A 26260-nucleotide genomic window follows, 5' to 3' on the forward strand; every position below is an offset into this window, starting at 1 on the left:
TAACATATACAAAGAAATAAAAAATATGTAAATGGTAAGACATCCGACGTTTCCGCACTTTCTCGTGCACTTGTCTTATATTTGGATACGAAGACGTCCGTAGAATCTTTTTGCAAATACTTCTTTTCGACTTTTCTTCTAAAAAAATTTTAAAAATACTTGTGTTTATCCTTCCTACAGATTCTTTTGCCACTGATTCAGACAATCGTGCATGCACCATTATTTATCAAGGGGAAAGGAGGAGAGTATGTCCTATCCTATCTTGCCTCCGGCTGCGGACTCCTATGCTTAATCTGCTACTGTGAATTAAGATGGTCAGGAATTATCTTTGAAAACTTCATTAGTCATTATAAAAGAATTTTTATCATGCTCTAAAATAAGTCAAATTTAAACATCATAAATTTATTGTAGGATGACATAAAAACAATTGTTAATCTTTTCGGTACGGATTAAAAAAGGTTTGAGAAAAGATTAATCTAAAAATTAATGTATTTTTAGATAGACTATACCAGCAAATTATGTTTTATGAATTTTTATTTTTCTCCGTAAATATATATATAATACATATGACGTTTTCAAATTTGCAAATCAAAATATTACAGGAAAAGAATTCTTAAACAGAATTATAAAATAGTTATTTGTAAATTTTTTACTTAATTTTTTAAAAACTTTCTTGCTAAAATATTTTGAGTCACAAATTTCGAGGCATTCTGTATAATACGAGTGATAAAATCGAAAAAAAATGTGTTGCATCATATTAATAAATAGAAATAACTCGCGTTTTCTTCTGATGACGTCAAGAATTCAATATCATGATGAGAAGACAAACTTGAAAAATAAAAAAGAATCCAATTTGTCGACACGTCAAGACCGTAGCTAGACACAAACAGCAAGGAAAACTCACAGTAACTTAGGGGAAGCTAATAAAGTATATAATATTAGTTTTCAAATTACAACAATTTTAAATTTATAATACATTTTATTATTAACAAAATGCCAGGCTACAATGCAATACTCAAGACTTTGTTAGGTCAATGAGTAAAGTAGTCAAAACAACTGCAGTCATCGTTATTAAATTTCTTTAAAAAAAGTGTGTGTATATATATATATATATATATACATATGTACACATTATACATACATATGTGTGTGTGTGTGTGTGTGTGTATACACATTTTGTATGATCCTTTACAAACGCAAGAAGTATTAAGTCCATTCGTTAATAATTTTGTTTTAAAATTATAATACAAAATATAATGTAAAACTGCTAAATGTAAAATTTCTTGGAGCACTAGCTTTAGAGACGCAAATTTTAAATTTATAAGTCGGGCTAAGAGCCTCCAATGAAGCCCCCATTGGTACCTGCGGCCCTGATACACGTGTATCTTATAGTAAGCGCAGAAAGTGTAGAGAACAGTCTCGCAGCTCTCACTAAATAAAGATAATGAGTGATACGCGAACGTGAATCAAGTTCCAAAGTGCGCCTTCTCTTTTTGCTTCTTGTGATAAACGTTCCGCTAGTGAACCAGCCAAGTGAAGAAATTATGACGTCCTTGACACAATTGCCACCGATAGCGAGGTTGTCCAGCAGGGTGATCCGGATCCTAGGTTGTAATCCTGGCCCGATGACGTTGCAAGGCACCAACACATATCTCGTAGGCACCGGGCACAGGTGATAAACGTCATTCACATGTTTCCTGGACAAATCACGTCTCTACGAGATGTTTGACAGACACTGCGGGAAATAATTTATTTTGACAACGGAGAAGGGAAGCTATTGGGTTAAACTGTCGTTTTTTCCCCCAACTGATAATAACGTAATATACGAAATTGCGAAAAATTAAAACATTTTAAATTAAAACACTTGACAATCGTTCTAATCGAATGAAGAAATTTGAAATTTAGGTGAGACTTTAAAGCGTAAAAATGACGTTCTGATATATGGAAAGGACTGCTGAAATTGCTGTGTTCACAGACTAAAGAGAAATTAACGATATACGAAATACATACAATTTTTTAAGGTTAGGTTTCGCGCTCCGAAACGCGCGCGCGCCAATAAATAGCGTGCCATTTTCAAAACCTTAAAGTAAGGCATGATTCAATCATGATTGTAGAACAAATTTTTATCCGCTGTGTCTTCCTTAAGTTTCTTTAGTTTCTGCCATTACTGCCATTTATAAAGATATTCTATTTATCGCGTCCATTAGACGCAAAACATATGAATAAAATGAAAAAACACAGCATTAAAACATCTTTATAAGAGTCGCGTTCTGGAGTACAGTCCCTTTATTTATTACACAATACATTTTTTTATAATTTATTTTATTTGTTATTACTTTTTCCAATTATAATGCTAAAATTTTTTAAAACACACACACATACACCATGATAAAAATTTCCTTTTTTTAATATCAATACTTTAAGAATGTGTATGTCATATTACAAAATATCAAACATTTTTAATTTTTACAGACTATTCTAATATTACGCACGTGTGGATATCTTTATAAAATTTGAACATAATTCTTTTATTTGTTTAAGAGTTATTAATTTTGTTTACTCTTGATTCTTACGCAAAATTGCGCTATTTATTTGTATGTTTAATGAGGAAACAGCTATTTATTTACAAGTTAAATCATATTATATACTAAACCCTAATAAATATTTGCACAAAAATAAGATTATTTTATTGCCTGAGCTATTATAAGGCACATATTTCATTGTTTTTTGCAATTAGCTTTTAGGACTAAAAAATTCGAGTATTTACGATCAAAATTATTAATTATTATAAAAAGTTATCTGAGATTTTTTCAAAAACTGAATATGTATTTGAATAATAAATGGAAATAGATATATAAATAAGAAGAATATTTTAATGACATTATTATAATATGCATTTTTGTAACATATACTGTTCCTAAATAAATATCTTAAAATAATCACCAAGTTATAATTGCTGTTTCTTTTCTAATGTCTATTAATCATAAATATCATACAATTCTTGGTGAAAACATTCTTGTAATATCTCATGATACATTTTTAAGAATTTTTCATATTTTATACAAAAGTATGAAAATTAAAAAAAATTTTGATTGCTATTACAGACGTGTGCTAATTGATTCTGGAGAACCAAAAACGGCTGAGGCTTATGTAAAACTTCTGGACAGTGTACTAAGCGAGGAGAACGCGACTATCGAGCACTTGGTGGTCACTCATTGGCATAACGATCACATTGGTGGAGCGGAACCCGTGCGGAACTTGGTGAAGAAATTATTCCCAATGGAAAAGCAGTTAACCGTATGGAAATTGCCACGGGCGCCGAACGATACAGACATATCGGATCTCGAAAAGTCCGTCCAGTGGGAGCCTCTAAAAAACGATCAAGTAGTAGAAGTCGAAGGAGCGAAGCTACAAATCAAATATACGCCAGGACACACCAGCGATCACGCCTGCCTGTTGCTACAAGATGACAACATCTTGTTCAGCGGCGACTGCATCCTCGGGGAAGGCACGTCGGTCTTTGAAGATCTCCACGATTACATGCTGTCGCTGAATAAGATCCTGGAGATGCAGCCCAAAATGATTTATCCAGGGCACGGGCCGGTTCTCGACAATCCTGTGCCACGGATACAGTATTACATCAAACACAGGCAACAGAGGGAAAACGAAATTTTATGGATGCTGCAGGAACAGGGAAGCGACAAACCAATGACAGAGATGGATATCGTCAAAATCATGTATAAAGTAAATATTAATTTAAGATTCGTTAAAGAACATACGCTTGTTGAGTTGCTGTTTTAAAGGATTTTCTCTTTTGTCACATTAATTTTTACTAGAGATTTTTAGGTTTTTTTAAATGTTTTTTTTTATGTGATTATTTTTCAAAATTAGTTCTTGTTCTTTATTTATTATTGTTTAAAGATTAATTTTCTTTTTTTTTAAATATGAATTGTTATAATAGATTCAACCTCTGCACAGTTTATTTGTAACCATGATTTCGTATCTCTCAATGGATTAAAATTAAAAACTCAAACGTTTAATCAAAACACCTACAGCTATAGTCAGAATGGTTTTGATAACTTTTTATGTTTATTCAGTGGTTAAAAAAAGTAAAGCAAAAAATCGGATTTTTTAAAAGTCCAGTTGTGACCATGGTTGCATATGCTGTAATTAAAATAATATTTTAGTAAATAATAATAAGTTTTTAATTTCAGTTCACTGAGAGTTGCGGGTTCATAATCATTGCTTGATAAATTGTGCAGAAGTTAAATGAATCTATCATTAATAAACTATTATTCATATTTTTTATTTAAAAAACTAAGAAATAAATCTTTAAACAATAATAAATAAAAGATAAAATATTTATTCACTTTTACTTTTAAAAAATTACTAAAAACTTTCCTAAGAAATCAACATGATAAAATAGAAAAACTCTTTAATTTAATATAATACAATATAATTAATTACCTATACAATTAATTAATTTGTTCTTTCTAAAGGAACTAAATAAAATTATAAATGTTTGTACAGGATACACCTGAAAAACTATGGCTGGTTGCAGCATATACTGTGGGACATCACCTTCGCAAGTTACAAAAAGAAGGGAAAGTATTACAAGAAGACGAAGGTGGCTGGTGGAGAATTAAAGGCAAAATATAAATATAGATTATATAAAGAATATACAAAATTAGATAAAATTGCATAAAAGTCGAAATATTTTGGTCGCAAATTTATAAATCTTAGAAAGAAATCTTATATAATTGTACTTTGTAGATGTAAATATATAATTTAAATATTACATTAATAAACTATATTTTAATGCAAATTTAATTACTATATTTTACATATATACATATATATAAAATATAATATACGTTATAAATGTGTAATGTATATGCATATATATATATATAAATTTTAATTAAATTTGTATTATTAATATATATGGATTATATATAATAATTTTAATCATTATTGAAATTAGAAGTAAGCCGTAAAAATTTTATGAAATGCGCGTAAAATATCATAGTGAAACATTTATTCAACTTACAGGAGTAAATAATGATACATTGTTACGAATTTCTGTCGAAGTTAGGCTAATAGCTGTTATCAGACGTGCGTACAATGAGAAGAGCACACGTTTACAACAATTTTACGGGGTACATATCGCTATGTGGTACACCAGTTATCTTCCCTGTTTAGGCGAGCCATTAGTCATCGCGTGCGACTACGGACACAATACAACGGTCAATATAAAATATATATTTTTTTTTACTTGATTATAAAGGACATTGTTGCTGTCGCGACAATAAATGTTTCGTTATAAAATTTCTCTCTTTCTTTCTTTCTCTTTCTTCTACTAGCTACATAATCTTGGCGAATATTAGCACCGCTCGTCTTCAGTATGTAGGGAATTACCCCACGAAAAATTCGATGTCGCGATGTACACGAGATATCACTAAAGTGCGAAACGTTGAAATAACATGAGAGTTCAGGAAGTCGATAATTTATTAATTTTTTACATCTAGGAATACAAGAGATCACTTTCAAGCGATACTATTAGAATTCAATAATCAAAATTTAAAAATAATATTATATTACTACACTGAGAAAAAATGTTAACTTGACTAAATTTTTCAACTTGATTAAATTTCTTTAGTTCAAATATTTATTTATTTAACTTAAATACATAAAATATTTGAATTAAACAAATTTAATTAAGTTTAAAAATTTAGTCAAATTAAAAACTTATTTTTCTCAGTGTGATGATTTTTTTAGAGTTACAAAAATCCTGAGATAAAAATTAAAAAATTAAAAACAAAAGAAAAGTGTCATAAGATTCAAAGATTCAAGAATTCGAAGACTTGGGAATGTATAAAGATTGATATATTTTAAATAATCTAATAATCTTCATGATATTCATTGATCTTAATTAAGAATTCGGTGCAGTTATATGATTTTAAAAACAAAGAATTTTACGTGAATTTATTTCGCGCGGTGCGTACTCAACATTCGTGATTCAATCATTTCGTGATTCGTAAAAAAGTTCACGCAGGATTGAACTGAATGAAAAATGAAGTTACATGATCGTTTGAAATTACACGCTTAATGTTCCGAAAATTTGTATAAAAAATTTACAAAAATATATAGAAAAGGAAACATATTGTTGATATAATTTTACGCAACGCACTTTAGTTATATCCAATATATATAATAATTATATGGACATATATCCTTAATAAGCTCACTTTGTTACTTAGCCCATTGTCTACTCTCTCTTTGGATAAACGTAATATATATATATATATTTTATATATATACTACTTCAACATACAACATAATCTCTCACTCTCTCTTTCATTCCCTGTCATTTTTTAATTCCTTTATGAAGTAACATTAATGCACCATTCACGTAACTCTTAGCATTATCGATGTATTAGATAACAAAAAAAAGAAGAAAACAAAATAACTTCGATTATCGAACAATATACATATTCTAAATACATATACGAAATATATACTTGAGACATGTGGAGACCACAGCGACGAGATGATCCATTCTTTCGCAATGAAATCAAGTCAATAATAACATTCACATCAGCGTAATTGGTAACATAGTTCATATAATTACGCATATGTGTTTCTATCCATATTTGTGGCATTTTTTCTTTAAACTTTACAAAAGCAAGAGAAAACAAGATTCAAAAATTCAAAGATCAAAACTGAAAATTTAATTCTTCATTATTTTTCAGTTAACTCTCTAATTTCTTTCGTCGATATTAAAACTATTAATTAACTAACTCTAAAATATCCCGCTGTGTTGGATCCCAATATTTAGGATTCGGTTTTGAAACGTTTAAAGATGAATTCATTATTTCAACATTTACAACATATTTCTTTTCTACATTTACGTTATTCACATATTATTCTCTGCGAATCCTGTAAATAAAAAGAATTCAAAATACATTCAAATAGAGCACAGGCTAATACGCGACGCACCTAGTTGCATGTACATCGTTGAAGATAAATAACGAATCGCCAAGGAAGATTTGACAATTCATAGAAAAGATAAGACATACAAAGAAAGAAAAGATGTAAAAGAGAAGAACATCTGACATTGTCGCGCTTTCTTATGCGCCCGTCTTATACTTAAATATTAATAGTTCTTGATCCATGACAATCTGCTGCTGTGAACTTACGGCATCTCTCTGCCGTGAATCACAGAACGATCAGGAAGTATCTCTGAAAACTTCGAGAAATTTCTTCATATTGTGCTCTAAATAAGTCAAATTCAAATAACATCTCATAAACATCTTATTGTAGGACCAAATAAAATCAATTGTTAACCCTTTCGGCGTGAAAGCTTAATTCGGAGAGTATATGAAAACATTCTTACAGCTTTAAAAATACACAAAATCTTTTGACGCGTATATTATAGTTAATGCTAAACGAATACTACATTCGTTCATTTCGGCGTCAACTGTAGTAGGAACGCTTTCTAGAGTGAAACTCAGCCGAAAGGATCAAGATTATAAGGTCCAATAACTCGGAGATCAAGACTTATAAAATCTCAAAATCCGTAATATTACAAGAATTCCGAGGAAAAATCTCGGAAAGGTGTGCCAAGATCCAAAATTTACACTGTGCACTTTTTTCCCTTCTCTAAGTGATGTTAAGTCATGTTAAAAATGTGGCACAGAATTGTCAGTATCGGAACAGGCAATCTTGTAATCCGAGTAGAGATTAATCCTGCACAGTAACAAATTCAGATGCAAAAGTTCAAAACATCATACATTCATTTACAAGGCATTTTAATCGTTCAAAACGTTCTTGAATTCTTGTATCCCACATTTAGCTAATTACAGCTTAATCTAAGCGCCATCTAATAGTTTAAACACTCTTCAATATATGAGGCAAGTGAAATTTAAAATTAGCTGGCTATATTTAGCACCAAATGCAGGACACGGAAGGCAGATTCTTTAGACTTTCATGTAGAAATATGTTCGTTGAAAGATCATCCGCCTTTGTTGAGAAACGCAATGGTACTACAAAAGAAATCCGCTTTGCGGAAGTTGTTCAAAACAATTGGGATTGATGTAGCTCAGAAGATCGTGTTCCGACATAGAGGTGAGCTCTTGAGGCAGCATTCCATCCTCCGTCTTTCTGTTGGACGCAGTGCTTACGGCAGGATTGGAAATTGGTGCGTTTACAGCCTGACGGTTTGGAGTGACCGGAAGTGCGACCGTCGGCGATTTACTGGCGACCTGTTCAATGATATTGTTCTGTCCTGAAGGAGATTTCGGTAGGATTCCCTCCATCGCATTATTCATCAACTGCGCGCTTTGAGTCGCCACGCTATTCAGAATTTTCTTCGTGGCGATAATCGCATGAGCGGTAGTCGTCGAGATCGGCCGATTGTTAATGATATCCTTTGTGGCGTTGGTGATAACATTATTAATGGCTTGTTCCGCTGCGTTAGTCAAACGTTGTTGAGAGGGTTCCTGAGCGGCCCCACTAGCTAAAGCAGAACTAGCTTCGGCCACAAAGCCCGCGGGTTGATTTAACATAGAACCTATGTCTTGTTGAACAGCCTGCTGCATAACTTGGGCCGCTTGAGCGTGTTGGACAGCTTGCTGCACTGCTTGAACCTGAAACACATTTTTTACATTTTTGTTTAACATTAATTATTGCACAAATTATAATTTATAAATCTACTGTTCAATAAAATTGATAACTTTAACATCCCATTAAATGTAACATAAAATTATCACTAACCTGCTGCACCACTTCTTGAGTCGCTTGTTGCACTGCTTGTTGCACCACTTCCTCAGTCGCCTGCTGCACCGCTTGCTGTACTACCTGAGCCGCTTGAACTTGCTGTACAGCTTGCACTTGCTGTACCGCTTGCTGCACTACTTGAGCATGCTGAACTACTTGCTGGACTACCTGTTGCTGGGCCTGATGTACCACTTGGACTGCCTGTTGCTGCGCTTGCGCGACAACCTGTTCAACTTGCTGCTGCGCTTGCGCTACTACCTGTTCCACCTGTTGTACCTGTTGCATTACCTCTTGTTGCGTAAACGCTTGAATCTGTTGCATCTGCTCTACTGCGACCCCCGGCATCGCATTGCCAGCAACTGAGCAAGCCTGAAAAACAAAAAAAAAACAAAAACGTATTATATTTGTTTATTAAAAAATTTTATACTAAACTAAAAATTATTAAACAATGTAAACTTTGTTTTAGATTATTTAGAATTTAAAATTTAGTTAAAATTCTAAACTTTTTTCTGAAATTTAAAGTTTTATTTTTAGATTCCAGAAACTTTGTCTTTGTTACTAACTTTTTCGTTCAACCGCTTATATCTTTTTTGTTTTCGGTTAAGAAATACCGTTGAATTCGACGTGGCGGTTGCCGCGCTGACTTGTGGTTCTGGCAACAGTGCTGCGTTGATACTAGTTAGCAGACTGTCTCCCGTTTGCTCTACCGTTGTTGCAGGCGATACCGACGTTGTACCCGCCATTTCTGCCATTGGCTGCACTGTCTGTGATGGGATTAGCGCTTCTAGCAACATTGTCTTCACCGGAATCGATGGACTAGTTCTAGTCTGCTGACCATTACTCATTGGCTCATGTTCTGTTGTCACACGGCTTAACATTGCGGTAGAATTGGGATTCACTGAGTGCATTGGAGAGACCATCTGTTCAGCTGCGGAGTTTACTAAGGCATCCAACTTTAGTTTGTCCTGAAGAGTTGAAGTTTGTCCTGAAAAAGGTACCGTCATATATTACGATGTTCGATTTCCTATTTTTTCTTATATTATACGAAATTATATTCTTATAGTCTCTAAGCAATTATTTGTAAAGTTTTAGTACAAAAATTAGAAACTTCAAGAGAGAATCATCATGAACCAATGATCCAGGATTTTAAAGAATAAAGTTTCAACTTTATAATGACAGATAAAAACTGTTCTCAATGATTTATCATTTCAGTCTGCTAAACGCAAATTATACGTTAACAAATAAATTTGAAATATATAAAATATCTACTTAATTAATTACCCGTATAAAAAATGTAACTAAGTTTAATGATACATAAAAAAAAGGAAAAAAGTTAAGTTACAGTTACTGAAAACTCTAACTGTAATTTGTTTACTTACTTCGTAAGTAATGAGTTACATTTCAATCTTAGATTATTTTATACCATAAAGCAATATCATTTTCTGTGCAATATTGTACCTGTATTGGCTAAAATTTCTGGGGCAGCTGCCGATTGTTGGTTGCTTTCCGAAATGATGGAAGTCCGCTGCTGTTGAATAGCGAACTCATTTTCTACATTATTAGGTTCCTCAGCGGTGCCTACCGAGGATTCTATGTGATTCAGGTACTTTTCCACCACATGACTGCTTGATGCCGACAAAGCCTGAGTTCCGGTAGCGCCGGTAAAACTCGATAGCGTGCCAAAGTCGGGGTGATGATGGTGTTTCATGCGAAGATCTACTACACCGGCACCTTGAAGGGCAGCTCCATTGGAGCTATTGTCCGTTGGCAGGACACCATTTGTGTCCTTAAGGCGATGAGGACTAAGAACTTGGACCTGAGTCGACTCATGCATGTCTATAATTAAAAAACGTATGTTTAAAAAAAACTATTTCACAAAATTAAAATTAAATAAATAAATAAAATAACAATTTAGAATTATTTAAAATTTAAGAATGATAGTAATCGAGACTTTATTGAGAGAAAGAGAAAAAGAGAGAGAGAGAGAGAGAGTGTGTGTGTGTGTGTGTGTGTGTGTGTGTGTGTGTGTGTGTGTGTGTGTGTGTGTGTGTGTGTGTGTGTGTGTGTGTGTGTGTGTGTGTGTGTATCAAGAGTCAACTAGCTCTACTCATTTAGTCAAACAAATTACACACTTGCTGCATACATACCTCCAAACGAAGTCGAATGATGTGCATTCACCATCGATAGAGGATGCTGATTACGTATCAGATCCACCACTCCGAGAAGACTGTTCACAGTCTCTTGCACGGGACTGTTATTGGCAGCCGTCGCAGCGGCAACAGTCCTGATAATATCAGCTTGCGAGGATGCAGGTTCTCTGGAGTTCTCGTTGACCAACTGCTGAAGAGGAGAGGTAACCGATGTCGGACCATTTGCGGTCGCCGTCGGCGTCGGAATGCTTTGCATGCTGTTTTCGCTCAGCATGCTGTTCTGGCTGTTTTCATCCACTACTTCCGTTTTTAAGTTATCCGGCAGAATCAGCTGAAGATTGGACGAAGATCGTCGATTCATTAGAGGATTTGCTACGAGAACTGGGGGCGGCATCATGACATCAGAAGGAGAATTTGAAGACTGTGAGGCCCAGAGCATTACGGGGGTCACCTGGGGCGTTCCCGCTGGTGGTGGACTGGGATCACTCTTCAAAGCCTCTGTAGTAGCGCTTTGTTGCGATTGAGTTGATGCATTCGACAGGAAGCCTGCAGCTCCCGCAGCTGCTTGTGTCAGTAAACCTGATGAATGTCAAATAATTATTCTAATAAACTTCAAATGCAATTTTAAAATAAATTTATTTCATTGTATACCTATTAATATAATATTGTAATTGTAATCATACAAAAAAACTGTTTAAATTTTAGCCATTTAATTTTGAAAAGTATTAAAAGAAAATAATATAAACTAAATATTTAATACATTTATCTGTCTACAATACAAATCGAAGCCAATATTCGAAAGATGATTAAACGCATAACGCCATTTAGAACGACGTATTGTCCTTCTATTGTCTGTACGTGTGTGCTATAATTATTACTAATTAATTGTCAATATTTTGCATTATTAAAAAGAAATAATCAAAGAAATAATTTTGTCGATATAAAAAAAAGTACAAAATTTATAAATTTAAAATTCCAAAAACTTTCATGAGCATTAATAAATTTCTACAGAAGATAATTTTCAAAAGTAAAAAAGTTCTTTAAAAATTGTAGGTTTCTTTGGCAGTAAATACTTTTTCTAACGCAGATTTAAGAAATCTAAATGAACAATTACAGAAATTTGAGATCCAAATTTAGAATCCTAAGATCTGGAATCTAACTTACCGCTGGATGCGACAGCCGTGGCGGAAGGCGTGGTCACTAGGCTAGTATCACCGTTTGCTAGCGAAGGTGAGATGGACTCGACTTTGCCTACAGATGGTTGCGGAGGAGTGGAAGCAGCCGTGTAAAGAAAGGTATGCGGTTCGCTGGTCTTGCCAGACGACACCGCGAACAATTTGACGCTGACCGTTTCCGTAGACGCGAGATCCTGCCTGCGATAAGGCGGTATCACGCATACCAGATGTACTGGGTGTAGATGCTCCTTGTCCGGCAGTACGGTGCATTCCCAGTGCGGCTCCAGGCTGCTCGACAGGTCGTCGCTGTCCAGCTGAAAGACTACTCGCGTGTCTTTCAGAAAGTTCTTGCCGAGTATGATGAGTTCTAGCCCGCCTGTGCACGGACAGGACGTTAAAGATTTTTTGCAAATCTCTGGAATTCCAGGTGGTTGAGCTGTAAACACACAAGACCGAGAACTTTATAAGAAAGCTCTACAAATCATGATATAAGTTCTTCGTTAAATTCGAACAAAACGTTTACTTAATTCTCTGGAAATTTTCAAATTTTCCCCCCCAAAATATTATTCAAAACTTCTAGATAAAATACAGCTATAAAATAAATTCATTTTATATCTCTTTAAATGTTTCTTAATCTTTGAAAAAAATGTCCAATTAACTTACTACAGACTATCGGTTGGGAGCAGACTTGCAGCGTCTCTGTGGTCCCATCAGCATGCGTGATAGCTGTACGGAAGACCATGCGACATCGTGTGGATTTCTTTTTGCTTCTTCCCTGTAGCAGCCCGGCTTCCTGAGGAAACCGATGCTCGACGTCGACATTGCGCTCTTTGAGGATGCCAACGCAGTCGCAAGTGACATCCTTTGCCGGATCCATGTCAATTTCTATCACGATCGTGCCATCGATCTTCCGCTCGACGCAGGGTGTGGAGTTCTTGCCGCTCACTCGACAAGCCTGATAGAACATGTGGGGTGCCACTCGACCAAAATCGGTGCCGATAAACACCTGCAGATTCGTCGGCTTGTCATAGCCAATGAGTCGTACCATGGGGAAGCCGTTCCCGCTGCGGTCCTTCACCGCGCCTCGCGAGCCCTCCGTCTGATAGCGAGCTCGGTGCTGCTGCTCGGGTTGACAGACAATCTGCAGTTGGGTTTTGCCATCGGCGGAAACGTTGGCTAGCGATCAGAAAGCAATCGTAAACAATGTTAGATCGGAATGCTGTGTGGGTTTATCTGAGGAGTGGGGCAGGTCAGGGAGTGATTTACGGCAGGTGTGAGTGAAAAGAGATGGCTAGTTTGCCGAGATCTTTGGATAGTGGAGTGTTTACATTGGACCTGTTGAAAGAATGCCAAAGGAAGACAGATATATTGTGCGTTGGAAATGATCCAAGAGTAAACTAGACGCGTAATAAATTAATAGAGAGTCTTGACTATTTAAAGATCGAGAAGACAGACAGAAATTCACGAATCGCATCTGTGAAATAAGAATATTAAATATTTAAATTTTTTAATATTCAAACTTCAAAATAATGTTGACACAAACTTAAAAAAGTTTACTACAGAAACTTTGGAAGGTTAAAATATTCATATCTATTTCTACGAATGTAGATTAACTTTGATCTTGATTTAAATTATTTTTCATATAAATGTAAAAATTAAAAAAAGATAAAGCTAAATCAAGATCAAAGTTAATCGACATTAATAAAAATAGACGTTAAAATTTTAATAATTTTAATCTTTCAATTTTTAACACAAAAATCGAGAAAATTTAAAGTTTCAAAGATTTATAGATTTAAAAACTTTAACTTCAAACTTTAAAAGTTTAAAATAAATCAGTTTACAATGTCTGTATCATCAAGAAATCTATCTATTAATCGAATTGACTTTTTAATCAAGAGATGACACGTAACGAGTCCACTTCTATCATCTTTTTTACGCAATTGTCTATGATGAAACACACTGCTACAACATCTGCGAATTATAAATACTTGTCTGACCTATATTTGGTATCAAAAAGCGAGGTATCGAATTTCACACATGCATTAATGTTGTCTTTTTTTAAGAAGAGAAAGAGAAAAAGAGAGCGACGGTTCTCTGAAGGAGATAACTTATCGGCGGTGAAAGCGGCAAAATAAGCAATTTCGCCAGAAATAAACCTACAAATGAGTTTACATTTTGTTGCAAAATACTGAAGACAACAACGCAGCTTCTACAGCGCTCCGAAGCAACGAATTGTTCATCCTCTTCTCTCTAGCAAGACAAACGTTTTAGAAGAGACTTAATTTTATGAGATGCGATAAAAAACCCGAAATTTTTGTTGATATTGACTTCAGTTGATACTGAATATACCACTAATACTCAATATTGATAAACAGATTGCAAAGGAATATGCGACATTTTTGTACGATTGCATCAACCAGCAGCGAAATCTATCTTTTGTAGAAAATATTAAATTGCACATAACCATCGCGGATGTTTTGTAAAGACTTTAAAAGTTTCGTAATGTTTAAAAAGACAAATTTGGATTATCTTTGACAAACAAAATGCTTAACGTCTGAGAATTCGTGAATAATTTTAAAGGAAAGAATCCAAAACCCAAGATCCGAGTAATCTAAAGATCAAAGGTTTATAGAGTCAAGAGTTCAAGACATGAATAAAAAAAAAAGAACAAAACAGTCGCTAGAGATGATTCAGTATTTCCGTCTCAATCTGTCTTAGAAACTTGGAATTGATCTCGGTTCTATTATAACATGCGATGCATTTGTAGTTGAAAAGTTTATTCTACATTTATCTGAAGACGTACATAATTGCGAGACAAGGGTAACAGGTCCCTGGTGCGTGATCGGTGTCCTTTTGGTCAACACGCCCATGGCAGGTCGAGGTCTGGTTATTCCCACAACTCTGCCTATAGAATTGCCATTTCCGGATCTGTTGCCGGATATTCCTCCCAAACCGATCCCATTGACGGTGGTTCTGACCGTCGGTGCTGGTTTATTGTCAGGGCTGGTACCAGGGGCTGCTTCCGGGAACGCAAAATTTGCGTCCTCAGACTCTAATTTGATATCCATCTTCCTCCTCTTCGAGTCCTCCTCGCCGACGTTGTTCCAGAGCTGATAAAACAATCAAGGAATTAATCAATCTATGCAAGTACAGGGTATCTCATATTAAATGCTCAGTAAGACAATTATTATTGAATTGTGGTTACAATTAAACGATCAGCTGATGAAAAAGATAGTGCTAGGACCTGAAATATTATCTACAAAATTTAACAATGGTTCATATAATTCTGCTATTTTATTTCACTAAATCTTCATTTGAGACAGAAAATTGAGACTATTAAATTGAATTAAAATCAAACGAAAATTATTTATAATTTAAATTATATTTTCATTTGACAAAAAATCAAGGCTATTAAATTGAATTAAAATTAAATTAATATTTATATACGTAATTTAAATTATTTTTCAATATATTTAATATATATTAATTTCCATGTATCATAAGTAAAATTTAATTATTAAAGAGTTCTCAATATTAGATATTTTAATGCGACATCACTTTTTTTCTTTATTATGAGAAAGAGCTGAACGATCGGTATAACGGGAACACTCCGTATGTGCGTGAGCGTCTGTGTGCTTAATTTAACGAATCAGAACTCGGCTGGGTTCAACTACCGTTCGAGCGGTCGGCGATCTCCGATGACGATATTGATGACGATCACGCGTACCCTCGTGAACACATTAAATAACTTCATCTGGCTTCTAATGACAGGGTGATTCAGTGCCGTAGCAAAAGTGAGGAAGGCGCACGGACCACTGAGGGGCCCGTCAACTCCTTCCTCTTCTTCCTCTTCACTTTCTTCATCTTTCAGCAAAGAGAAAAAGAAAACAAAACGAAATTCATCGGTAGCAAAAGAGTTATTAAATTCGATTAATAACTTGTAGATTCTTATCAAGCTTTCTTTTTTCGAATTCTGAAAAGTTTATTCAATGGTTTTTCATAGCTTCAGATTTTCTTCTTAAGTTTTCGTAAATAGAAAATTCGAAAACAAGTTTACGGGCCCCTGAAATCTTCATAAAAAAAAACTTCTACGTAGAATTTTATAATACAGATGCTAAAACTTTACAATAGATATAGAACTTTTGTAATAGATACATAAATAATACAGTAATTTAAACAAATAAGATTAAAAAAGCATCTCACCTTGTTCGATCAAAAAAAGATTTGTTTTCAAAACTTTTTTAAGAAAAATTTTGGAGCAATTAGGATGCAACATTTAAAAAGTATTTATAAATTTTTGTAGATTTTGATAATATTTTTTATTAGCGCAAAACAATACCGTGTTTCTTGATAACTTTACAATAGATACTTTTGTAACAGATACTTGAATAATCACTTTATAATAAATAATCTAAATATGTAAGTTTAAAGAAACATTCTACTTTACTGGATCCAAAAGGTCTTATTTACACGAATTTTTAACAGGAAAATTGCAGTAATTAAGAAGCAATTTTTTAAAATTCTTATTAATTATTGTAGATTATTATGGTATTTTTCTTTTATAATCACACTCTACCCAGTGAATGATGGCGTAAGTGTACGATAATAAAAAATGCCATTATAATCTACAAAAAACAATAAATATTTCTATAAAAGTTTTGTGTAAACAAATTCTTAAAAACAAGCCTTTTTCCGAACCAATAAAGTACCAGTAAAAATACCTCCTTAATTAGATTGTTAGAATATCATTAGCAGGTACTAACATTAACGTTGTTAAAATGCTGCTGACGTTCCTCAGAACCAAGACCGGAATCGTTTGAGTTATCGTCTGGCGTCGTACCGGTCCTAGATCCGTGCTCATCAGAACTCCTCGCAGTTAGACCGAAAGACGACGGATATCTGGATTGTTTTGGTTGTTGTTGTTGCTGTTGCTGTGGGGTTTGTTGGTGCAGTTGCTGTTGATTAGTAACTGTCCTTCTGGCGGATTGGATGCGATTACCTGCAGTGCTTCTTGAGACGGACGCTGCTGTCACCGTTGACGACGCACCGCCTGCGTTGCTACCTGCAAATCAGATGTCGTTATTCCGGTATTGCCTTTCACTAGTTTTGAAGTGCAATGAAGATAATTTTAAATATCAGGTATGCAAATAAACCCAGACATGGCATGTAAAAGAGATAATAGAGATAGGGAATTTGTAAGTTATAAAATCCTCGTATCCTCTTTAATTGCCTGCTATTTTAATATGACAAATCGTCAAAGGGAATCGATAAAATTGCAAATCTTCAGATCTGAAATACACTGAAAAAGTTGTTAACTAAATTTTCCAATTTCATTAAGTTTATTCAGTTCAAGTATTTGTGGGTTTAACTAGAGTTCACTTTATATTTTTTAAGTTAAATAAATTAGACTAAAGAAAAAATTTAATGACATTAAAAAATTCAGTCAAGTTGACAACTTTTCTCCTCGCAAGTTAAATCCTCAAAGCCATCAAGACAACAAGTCCTCAAATTCTTAAAGCTATCAAAACTGTAAGTTCTCACATCCTCAAAGTTATAAGAAACGTAGATCCTCGAAGACTCCTCAAAATCTCATAAATTATTAAATCGTTATAAGTACAAATGAATTAATTTCTGGTCCTCCTTACTTCTAAAATAATTTCAAAATTGTCCTCTACTTCCTAAGATTCAAAACACTAAAACTGTAGGAAGTATACTACCTACAATCAGTGGGATCATTGCGGTCCTTAAACCATCGTCGGCCCGCTCGCCACTGACGAGTTCATCCTTGTCAAAAATTTACGAAGAGCACCGCTCGACGTAGCAAAGAATTGACAGACCGAGTCTCGATTTTACGCGTTGGACGTGAAAAGCTGGCGTCGTGTGCATCATCGAGAAACGAGGAGAGAGAGATAAACCTCCCCCGGAAAGAGAGAAAAAGAGGATGCAAAACATACCGAGAAGAACCGCGCGAAAGAGGGACAAAAAGACGAAGAGAGGAGGATGAGGAGCGCGCGGGAGAAGTGGTGACGGGAAGAGGGAGAGGCAGGGCAATGTTGGACGGTCTATGTATAGACCACTTCGACTACTGGAATGGGATAATTGCGTGGGGGTGAAGTTGCAATCGCGGACGCAACTGGTGGTGACGGGGTTCGATTCTTCCCCCTCTCGCCCTCCCGCGGTCCCGTCCCATCCCCTACCCCCCTCCCTCTACTCCGGTTACAGGGGATGGGCACGTAATCGGCGCGTGCACACACGTGCATAAGAGATGCATCTGTGTGAACGTCGAGGAAAATCACGGAACGATGTCAACGACCCGTCGGCCTGTCGGTTTCCAATCTCGTTTCTCTCGCTTTCTCTCTTTCCCCTCGTTCCTTTTCTGATACCGCTCGCTGCCCGTTATTGCCGATCATTATGTCACGTCAAAGTTGCAACAATTATTTCTCTTTCTCCACAACGATCGCCGTTAGAGAGATTATTTAAGCGATCTCGTGATTTTCCATCGCACCCGATATTACCCGTTGTTTTTGTTTTGCGTTACCGCATCGCACTGGCAAAATTTACGATCCACGTAAGGAAGATAGGATCCCCGGCTTTTCATTCATCGCCCGAAAAACTCGGGGCGCAAGTTGTTTATTATTTATAAACTTCTCGTGCGCGTTTAGAGTCCTGTCTGGGTTTAATTCGACTCTGGACGTCCTTAATCTATTTACGTTGTCAGAAAACCGATACTCTAAACGCCTAACATCGTTTATTATGATCAGATTCGTAATTTGTAACATACATTCCGAACATCAAGCTGATTGGATACAAATCCAATTTCATTTGAAAGCATTTTAGGATTCATTTCACGTGAATCTTTTGCGAGAATATAAATATGTAAAAAATATCGTTAAAAATCTAATATCCAATGTAATAATAATTTGTACTGGTGCTAATTTTATTCTCGATTAATTTTTTAACTTTTTTCAATTCTAAAAGTTAAAAAAAATAAAAAGTAAAGGAGACTAAAGCTCGTGTTAACATAGTTTTCACATAATTTTTGTATTCAACATTTTTAACAATTAATTATTATGATTAAATTATGCTAATGCGACGGAGAAAATCTTTCTGTACATTTTCTGTAATAATTCTGTATAATTTTTTGTAATAAAATATAAACATGCTGCATTATAGATTAATTCTCTTAAGTTTAAAGAACATTAATACAAAAGTTTCGAAACGCTCGGAAATTTACTCGGCTTCTTTTGAATCTGATTTTTTTCCTTTTTTATTATAATATTTGTTTAATTTTAAATAAAATTTTAGAAATAGTTCTTATATTAATAAAAGAAATAATTAGTGATAGCTATATCCATTTTTCGCTATAAATACATAAATGGAACAGATCGTTAACTTGCCTCTCTAATCCCAATAAGCCCCGGTTTTTTCCTTAATTGTAGTTAAACCGATCTCATGTAGCATCGATTGTTTTGTTTAATTAAATTTTCAAAAAGGTTTCAAAACAATTTTAACCTCTCACATTTCATATGTAACAATTTTAAATATTCATTTGAATATGTAATGAAATGTGACGGAAGAATCTTCTGAATATGTAATGAAATATTGCAACATAAAATGTTTCTAAAGTCTAGCAGATATAGTAAATTCAAACGGTAAAATTGGACTCCAAAAATAAACTAGATGTGTTTTCATAGTACCATTTCGCTTAATTCTGTTTACAAGTTAATTCAGAAACTTGAAAGAATTATAATTTTTCGGAATAATTTAGCCACTTTTTTTTAACTTTCTGACAACATTTCAGAAGAGTTTTTCCCAGTAATCTTTAATTACCTTTCTATAAGGCAAGTAATGCGAAAATTTTAGCTTCTCTGGAACTGTCTCGGAAATATAGCAGATATATTTCACAATTCTTAGGCATTCAATGAAAGCGTTTCTATATGGGATTGAAATTGACCTACGTTGAAAAATGCGGACGAAAGAAATACATATTAATAACTTTACAACGTACGCCAGTTTTGCCTCACGAACGTATGTACACGTTACACACTCCGAGCGCGGGTCATTCCTCGTCCGGCTGCATTTTTCTGCATCTGGTTTTCGAGAGTCGCGCAGAATCCTCCCCTTCTCCTCTCCCCTGTCGTTCGGCCCATCTCGCAAATAACCGATAGCGACGCACGCTCGCCACGATAGCCTGCATAATCAAGCGGCAATGCCATAAAGATAATAATCGCGAAGGTCTCGTAGGTGTGCGGCGACGCTCCGGTGGTTTTAATTACCCCGCCGACAATCTCTTGCCAGCCGATAATAAAATAAACGCGGCAGGAGTGGAAATGGAGCAGTGAGGGGAGAGGGGGGAGAGCGCGCGCGTCCGTACACCTGCTGCCAGAGGTGAACGTATCTCTTTTATCGCGCCTTCCGAGCGCGAGCGCGTGGAAGGGTACCGCCGAGAGACGAATTAGGGCTCCCGCCCCGGTATTTGCGTCTCTTTAGCCGCGTCCTCGGGCCTCCAGACGGAGGCGGAAAGAAATAGAGAAAGAGAGGGAGGGAGGGAGGGAGAAGGGGAGAGAGAAAGAGAGAGAGAGTGTGTACCCTCGATAACAGGGTCGATAAACATCGTTACTATTACACGGCAAACAGAGCGGCGCGAGCGCGCTAACTATGGCGCCTCTCCTCTCGAGTCTCAAGGATATATCGTTACCAGGACGGGCGGACGGAAGGACGACGAGTGTGGAACGGACGGACGGACGGACGGAGGGCCGCCCGGATCGATGTCCGATCGATCCTCCCGCGGCGGCGGCCACCCGTTGGTTCGCCGCCGCCGCCGTCCGTGGAACAAACCGATTCGGTTCAATTGCAGGCATTTATTTTGCATGAATCTTCGATCGAAAAAGCTCACGGAGAAAAAAAAAACGTAGGTAGTAAACACGTGAGAGTATCGCAGGAGGAGAAAAAAAGAAGAAGCAAATGGCAGTTCTACAATAGTTCCGTTCCATAGATAATTAAATTTTATAAATAATATAGGTGACTAATATGCGTCTATAATAGAGCTCTCCAACTCTATGATAACAGCGTAGCGATTATCAGATATTTCTAAAATTAGATGTTGTGTAGACGTCTAAAAAAAATACGTTGAAAATGATGAGTCATAAACATAACATAGATCGAATTTTATGAAGATAACTAAATGGAGAAGTTGATTTTTTTTAATGTAAATCGTGTCGAATGCCAAATTTCGATGTTATATGTATAAGTTGGAAACGTCTGAAAAGAGGCTTAGTTTTTCTTTCAAATGTAGGAGACGCCGATAGATCCATGGCCCATTTGACCTCGATGGAAAAATATCGCTTATGATACTCGAGTCAAAATCTCCAGCATCATTAACTTAATTTATCTTGTGTAACTTTTCTCTTGCTGAAGGCTACTACCAGCGAAATATGTATTTATCCCTTTTCTCTCTTTCTCTCTTTCGCGCGCGCAAATACTTTGGGACCTCCTTGGATTCCACAAACGATTCGTTGCGACAATGCAAGCTCATGTAGCGATCTGTGTACACTTAATGGCATCTCTCTGATAGCCTACTTAAGTAGTCGAGATAAGGAGCTGAAGAGTCTTCAGGAGCTTGGCACTGCTTGGCACCAGTACTGAAAGAAATGAAGCAAACGGCAAAAGAGGCGCGATACGTATTTTTTAATGCCCTACAATTTCGACAAATTTTCGAGAGTAACGGCAGCGCTCGTGAGAACAGAAGCGCGTTCAATGTCCTGCGAACCCCGCAGACATTAGCTTCGATGCCTCAAGAGCGAAATAAGAGGCACGATATTACATAGATTAAGACGAAAAAATTTAAATTAAATTAGATATGATGAATGGTCACTCCTATCAAAATGTACATTAGATTAAAGTTTCTAAGTTCCAGACAAGAAGAGGATAAATTAAACCGAGATCAATGATAACCTACATTGAAAGTAGAAATGGACATAAGAGACCGCAAGATACAAATAAGAATAAAACAGAGGGAAAGAGAGTTACGTAAAATTCAAAATATCAAGTTTGTTCGTGCTTAAGTAAAAACCGATAGTGCCTCTCTCTCTCTATAGGTCGAAGAAGAAGAAAATAAAGAAGAGAAATATATCAGTTTTATTGATTACTGATAGTTGATTAGAGGCGCGACGGTGGCTTATCGATAAGAACATCGTGTATCTATGAACGAGTCTCTCGATAAGGGGATAACAATTTCAATGACTGGCGGGCACGCTCGTGACGAAAAGGGGGACTAGATAAAATGATAACGGGACATTACGGGCTTATTGATAAATTTAGATTTACGAAACATTGGCATTTCTATCGATTAATATTCACGACGCCGCATCAATTTCCGTGAGTTCGGTAATGACGACATCGTAGATTTTATCGCGATGTCAGTGACATGTATACATAAATTTTACTACGACCTTGAAAATCTACAATTAAGAAGAAAACATGTATATACGTGTCCTAAACACGCATCCTTTTTCCTTCTCTCTCTAAAAAGATTTTTACCAATGAAATGATAATTAAGTTATAGATAAATAAGTAATTTAATATAGCAATTTAAAAGACATATAATTTAAGTTAGGAAATCAGTTATTAATTTCTGTTAAATATCATTTATCTTTGATCTCCATATTAAATCTAAAATAATAAAAATAATAAAAGTAATAATACTTTTTACAAGAGTTCATTAAAGTTGTCTTTAAGCTGAGAATAGTTACCTAGTTTTATTTTCCGCGTAAATAATTCCATGTTCTACAATTTATTCGAGATAATTTTATATATACAAATTTATATTCAATATTTTTTTTTAAGAGAGCAAGAAGAAATGAAAAATATAGGTCTTGATTCTCGATCAACAACGAAAATTGAACTTTATCCTCTCGCTGCTGGGGTGTAAAACAATACGCCAGGTGATTACACACCCGGGTTAAAAGAATATTAAAATGATTGTTTAAATTTAGCGAGAGAACGCCGGATGTCAATATCGAATTCTATCTCTTTCTCGAAGATACAGATGAGAATATCTATCTTTGTCCTAATCGAGTACAAAACTGTTTACTTTACATTAACCAACTGTATCAATGTAATTTTAATTTATCGCGTCTGCTCGTATCTTTGGATAAGAAAGTGACTCCAACAAAATAATATCACCAATGTAAATGTACATATAAGATGATGTACAGTAAGAATTGTAGGAAGACTGCTCTGCTCTATTCTATAGTAAATCATTTTGTTCAAATAACAACATAAATAATTTCTTGTATAAAATCTCATTTCATCCAAATAGAAATAATCTCTTTATTCGGGTCTTTTTAGAGATCTATTTTTAGAGATCTATTTTTAGAGATCCATTTTTAGAGATCTATTTTTATTATTTTAGAGGTCTATATTTTGTACTGTGTATTTGTGTGTCTCAAAATAATTCAATTCAATTCTTTATGGTATACTGCACATATATACTTTTCTATGTTTTCAATCAATTTTATAATAATTAAGTATATTTCCGTTTATATTTCAACGTGATAGATTTCACTTTAGTCGCCTTTAAAAAACTCTGTAAATCGCTAAGAAAACTTGCATATTGACAACTAACATAGTCTCGTAAATACTTTGGGTCAAAATAAGCATCTCGGAGCGTCGTTGTCAGTCGCGCTAACTGCGGCCGTCTCGAAAAACCAGTTTTGTGTGGTTCAGTCTAATCAAATTTATCAAACCTCCGCCAATTGAGTCAACTGTCGTTCGTGCGTGTATTCCGTTATTCAACAAATTATAGACGTTATTCAACTATGCATACGGCGCACCGTTAATGAACCGCGTATACGCGTATATTCGATGTTTACACGCGATTTTAGCGATCATTGAGTACAAGCCAAAGACTCCATTCTGCGTGTCAATTTGAGGTGACAATCGCATGTGGATCGTCAATGAACGTGTTTGGCAACACGCGTATATGTTTATGATAACGCAATTAAAGTTAACGAACTTTTCAGTCTAAGCTAATATCCCTGAGTCACTTCGGATATTTACACAACATCGTTGAGCACTCGGAAACCTTGAAACTTTAGAGTCTCGAAATCGTCACAACCATCTTTTGGACTTTGCTCTCCTCCTCCTCCTCCTCCTCCTCCTCCTTCCCTCCCCTCTCTCTCTCTTTTTTCTCTCTCATAATCGATCAAGTTATGAATTCTTCAAATTCTCCTTTCCTTCTTTTTCATCTTACATAAATTTTTATCCCTATTAGGATGGAAAAAAAACAAACAGCATCACGATATTATTAGTATCTAAATACTCAAATTCCTCAGTTTTAAATTTCCATGTTATACTAAGAGAAGAAACGGTAAATCGTTAGATTTTTCGATAGAGAAATTGAAAGAACTCCGAAAGTATATGCGGTAAACAAATGTGTAATTAAAGAATTCCAGAAATATATGCGACGTTACTCAATGATTGCATAAGTATATTTTCCGTTTTTATTATCTCAGCCTTACGAATCTTCTCATAATTAAAGCTCATAGACACTAATAAAACACATAAATAATATATTGATTTTTTAACTTATCTTCTGTTTTGTTTTTTTCTTTTTATTCAACGCACGATTGATTCGATTCCGGTAGAGTGCAATCGCTGAAATCAATGACGTCATTCACGACCACATTCGTAAACAGTGACAGGAATACGACAGCATTAATATTCGTCTTGTAAAGACATGTCCCGCTGTTAAGGAGTTAAAGTTTCATTTTTCAATTCTCTACTCGCAACTCATTTTGATAATTATTCAGTTTAGGGGAGTCACCTTCGGTAACCTTAACCTTTAACATGCTATCAAGATCACGATCGTGAATGACATCCAAGGATATTAGCCTTCGCTTATTATTCGTTAAAAAATCATTAATAAAAAATTTTTCATAAACGGAAGAAAATTTTTCAAATTTGGAAATTAGTGACCTATTCTTTGTAGCTGCACTGAGCTACGCTATTAAACTAGTACAGTAAGTTAAAGACAAGTATATTTTAACTTACGACCACCAGTTCAGTAGCTGGCTTGCAGCTCAGTGCAGCTATAAAACAGACCGCAGATTAGGTTGGGTTGGGTTACAAATAGGTTCCACATGTATCTTCGACTTTCCACGCGAATTGAAGTCCACCCCGTTCTGACTTAAGGTGCTAAATGAAATATAGAATTGTTCAGTTCCACAAGAGTTTTCGACTTTCCACGTGAGTAAAAGTCGAAAACCCATGTACTCTCTAAATTTCCTAGAGTGAAACATTACTCTAAAAGAGTGAAAATTAAATTTGTGCAATGTTCAAGTTAGAGTTGTCACTCTAATTAGAGTAAAAATTCACTCTTATAGAATGCAGTAATGTTTCACTCTAGGAAATTTAGAGACTAGAAAAGAACAATTACAAACCTCGTTTTGCACCGTAAGCTGGAGGGAGGGGAACGGGGTAAACCTCGCTTTAGAAAATCGAAAATCCATGTCGTTTCATTTATAAAACATTATTAATTTTTGTAACAAATAATGAATAATTAATACCTTTTGAAGGTCATTCAACGTCATGACTTTGGCAACATTTGTCAAAGTCAAGATCATCGAAGATGGCTTCCTTATACTACTAACTAATTAGTGTGATTATTTTCAGTTATTGATTCTTAACTTTCAATTTGTTTCCAATACATTTTAAAGTTTGAAAACGTATTGTATCTTCTTGAAAAATGTAATCTTATCAAGCACCGGCCTAACCTTCTAAATTTAAAATTTATCTTTTTTTGAAACTTTAACAATTGACAATATGACCAAAACGGCTAATTTTCTCCTTTTTTTTTGCTAGTCATTGATCCAGCGATATTTTTGTCCATCGACCAATTTACTTCCAACATCCGCAGTTAATTGCAGTTTGCCGCAAATCAACTTCCTCCCGCGCTTATTCCTTATTTCTTGTATCTCGTTCTCATATTTCATCGTGTCTCGACTCTTAGACGCGTATCGAGAACCGCGAAGGTTATCTAAAACCGCACGCACATATACGGCCATTTTCTTCGCTGGCTGGTCGCGATACTAGCGCTAAGTATTTTCAACAATAATAATGCCGGCGGGAGATAGTGCAGAAAAACATTCGTCATAA

The 26260-nt window shown here is 35.2% G+C and overlaps 2 protein-coding genes across 5 annotated transcripts in view; one reads left to right on the forward strand and one right to left on the reverse strand.

The window, feature by feature from the left end:
- Positions 1-973: 973 nt before the first annotated feature.
- Positions 974-4697, forward strand: LOC105833235 (endoribonuclease LACTB2). The gene is made up of 3 exons (XM_012674803.3): positions 974-1672; positions 3105-3744; positions 4531-4697. The coding sequence occupies exons 1-3, from the start codon at positions 1545-1547 to the stop codon at positions 4657-4659; spliced, it is 897 nt and encodes a 298-aa protein (XP_012530257.1). The 5' UTR covers positions 974-1544; the 3' UTR covers positions 4660-4697.
- Positions 4698-5018: 321 nt separating this feature from the next.
- LOC105833236 (nuclear factor of activated T-cells 5) overlaps positions 5019-26260 on the reverse strand; it is a 49205-nt gene continuing 27963 nt past the window's right edge. For 2 of the 4 annotated variants that reach the window (XM_036286831.1, XM_036286833.1), the window contains 9 exons: positions 16867-17165; positions 14907-15213; positions 12767-13279; positions 12093-12539; positions 10926-11507; positions 10237-10614; positions 9342-9763; positions 8776-9147; positions 5019-8648 (listed from right to left, as the gene is read on the reverse strand). In XM_036286831.1, coding sequence (XP_036142724.1) covers positions 8046-8648; positions 8776-9147; positions 9342-9763; positions 10237-10614; positions 10926-11507; positions 12093-12539; positions 12767-13279; positions 14907-15213; positions 16867-17165 — 3923 coding nt within the window. In that variant the 3' untranslated portion in view covers positions 5019-8045. Of the gene's footprint in view, positions 8649-8775; positions 9148-9341; positions 9764-10236; positions 10615-10925; positions 11508-12092; positions 12540-12766; positions 13280-14906; positions 15214-15777; positions 16842-16866; positions 17166-26260 lie in introns of those variants that run through there. The other 2 variants (XM_036286832.1, XM_012674806.3) reach the window with 2 other exon arrangements.

This window comes from Monomorium pharaonis, chromosome 5 (genome assembly GCF_013373865.1).
Source record: "Monomorium pharaonis isolate MP-MQ-018 chromosome 5, ASM1337386v2, whole genome shotgun sequence".
In the NCBI taxonomy this organism is placed as follows: domain Eukaryota; kingdom Metazoa; phylum Arthropoda; class Insecta; order Hymenoptera; family Formicidae; genus Monomorium; species Monomorium pharaonis.

Coding starts and splice junctions, on each gene's coding strand:
- LOC105833235 (XM_012674803.3), top strand. CDS start 1,545: ATGACGTCCTTGACACAATTGCCACCGATAGCGAGGTTGTCCAGCAGG. Junction 1,673..3,104: donor CTCGTAGGCACCGGGCACAG/GTGATAAACGTC, acceptor TTGCTATTACAG/ACGTGTGCTAATTGATTCTG. Junction 3,745..4,530: donor TCGTCAAAATCATGTATAAA/GTAAATATTAAT, acceptor ATGTTTGTACAG/GATACACCTGAAAAACTATG.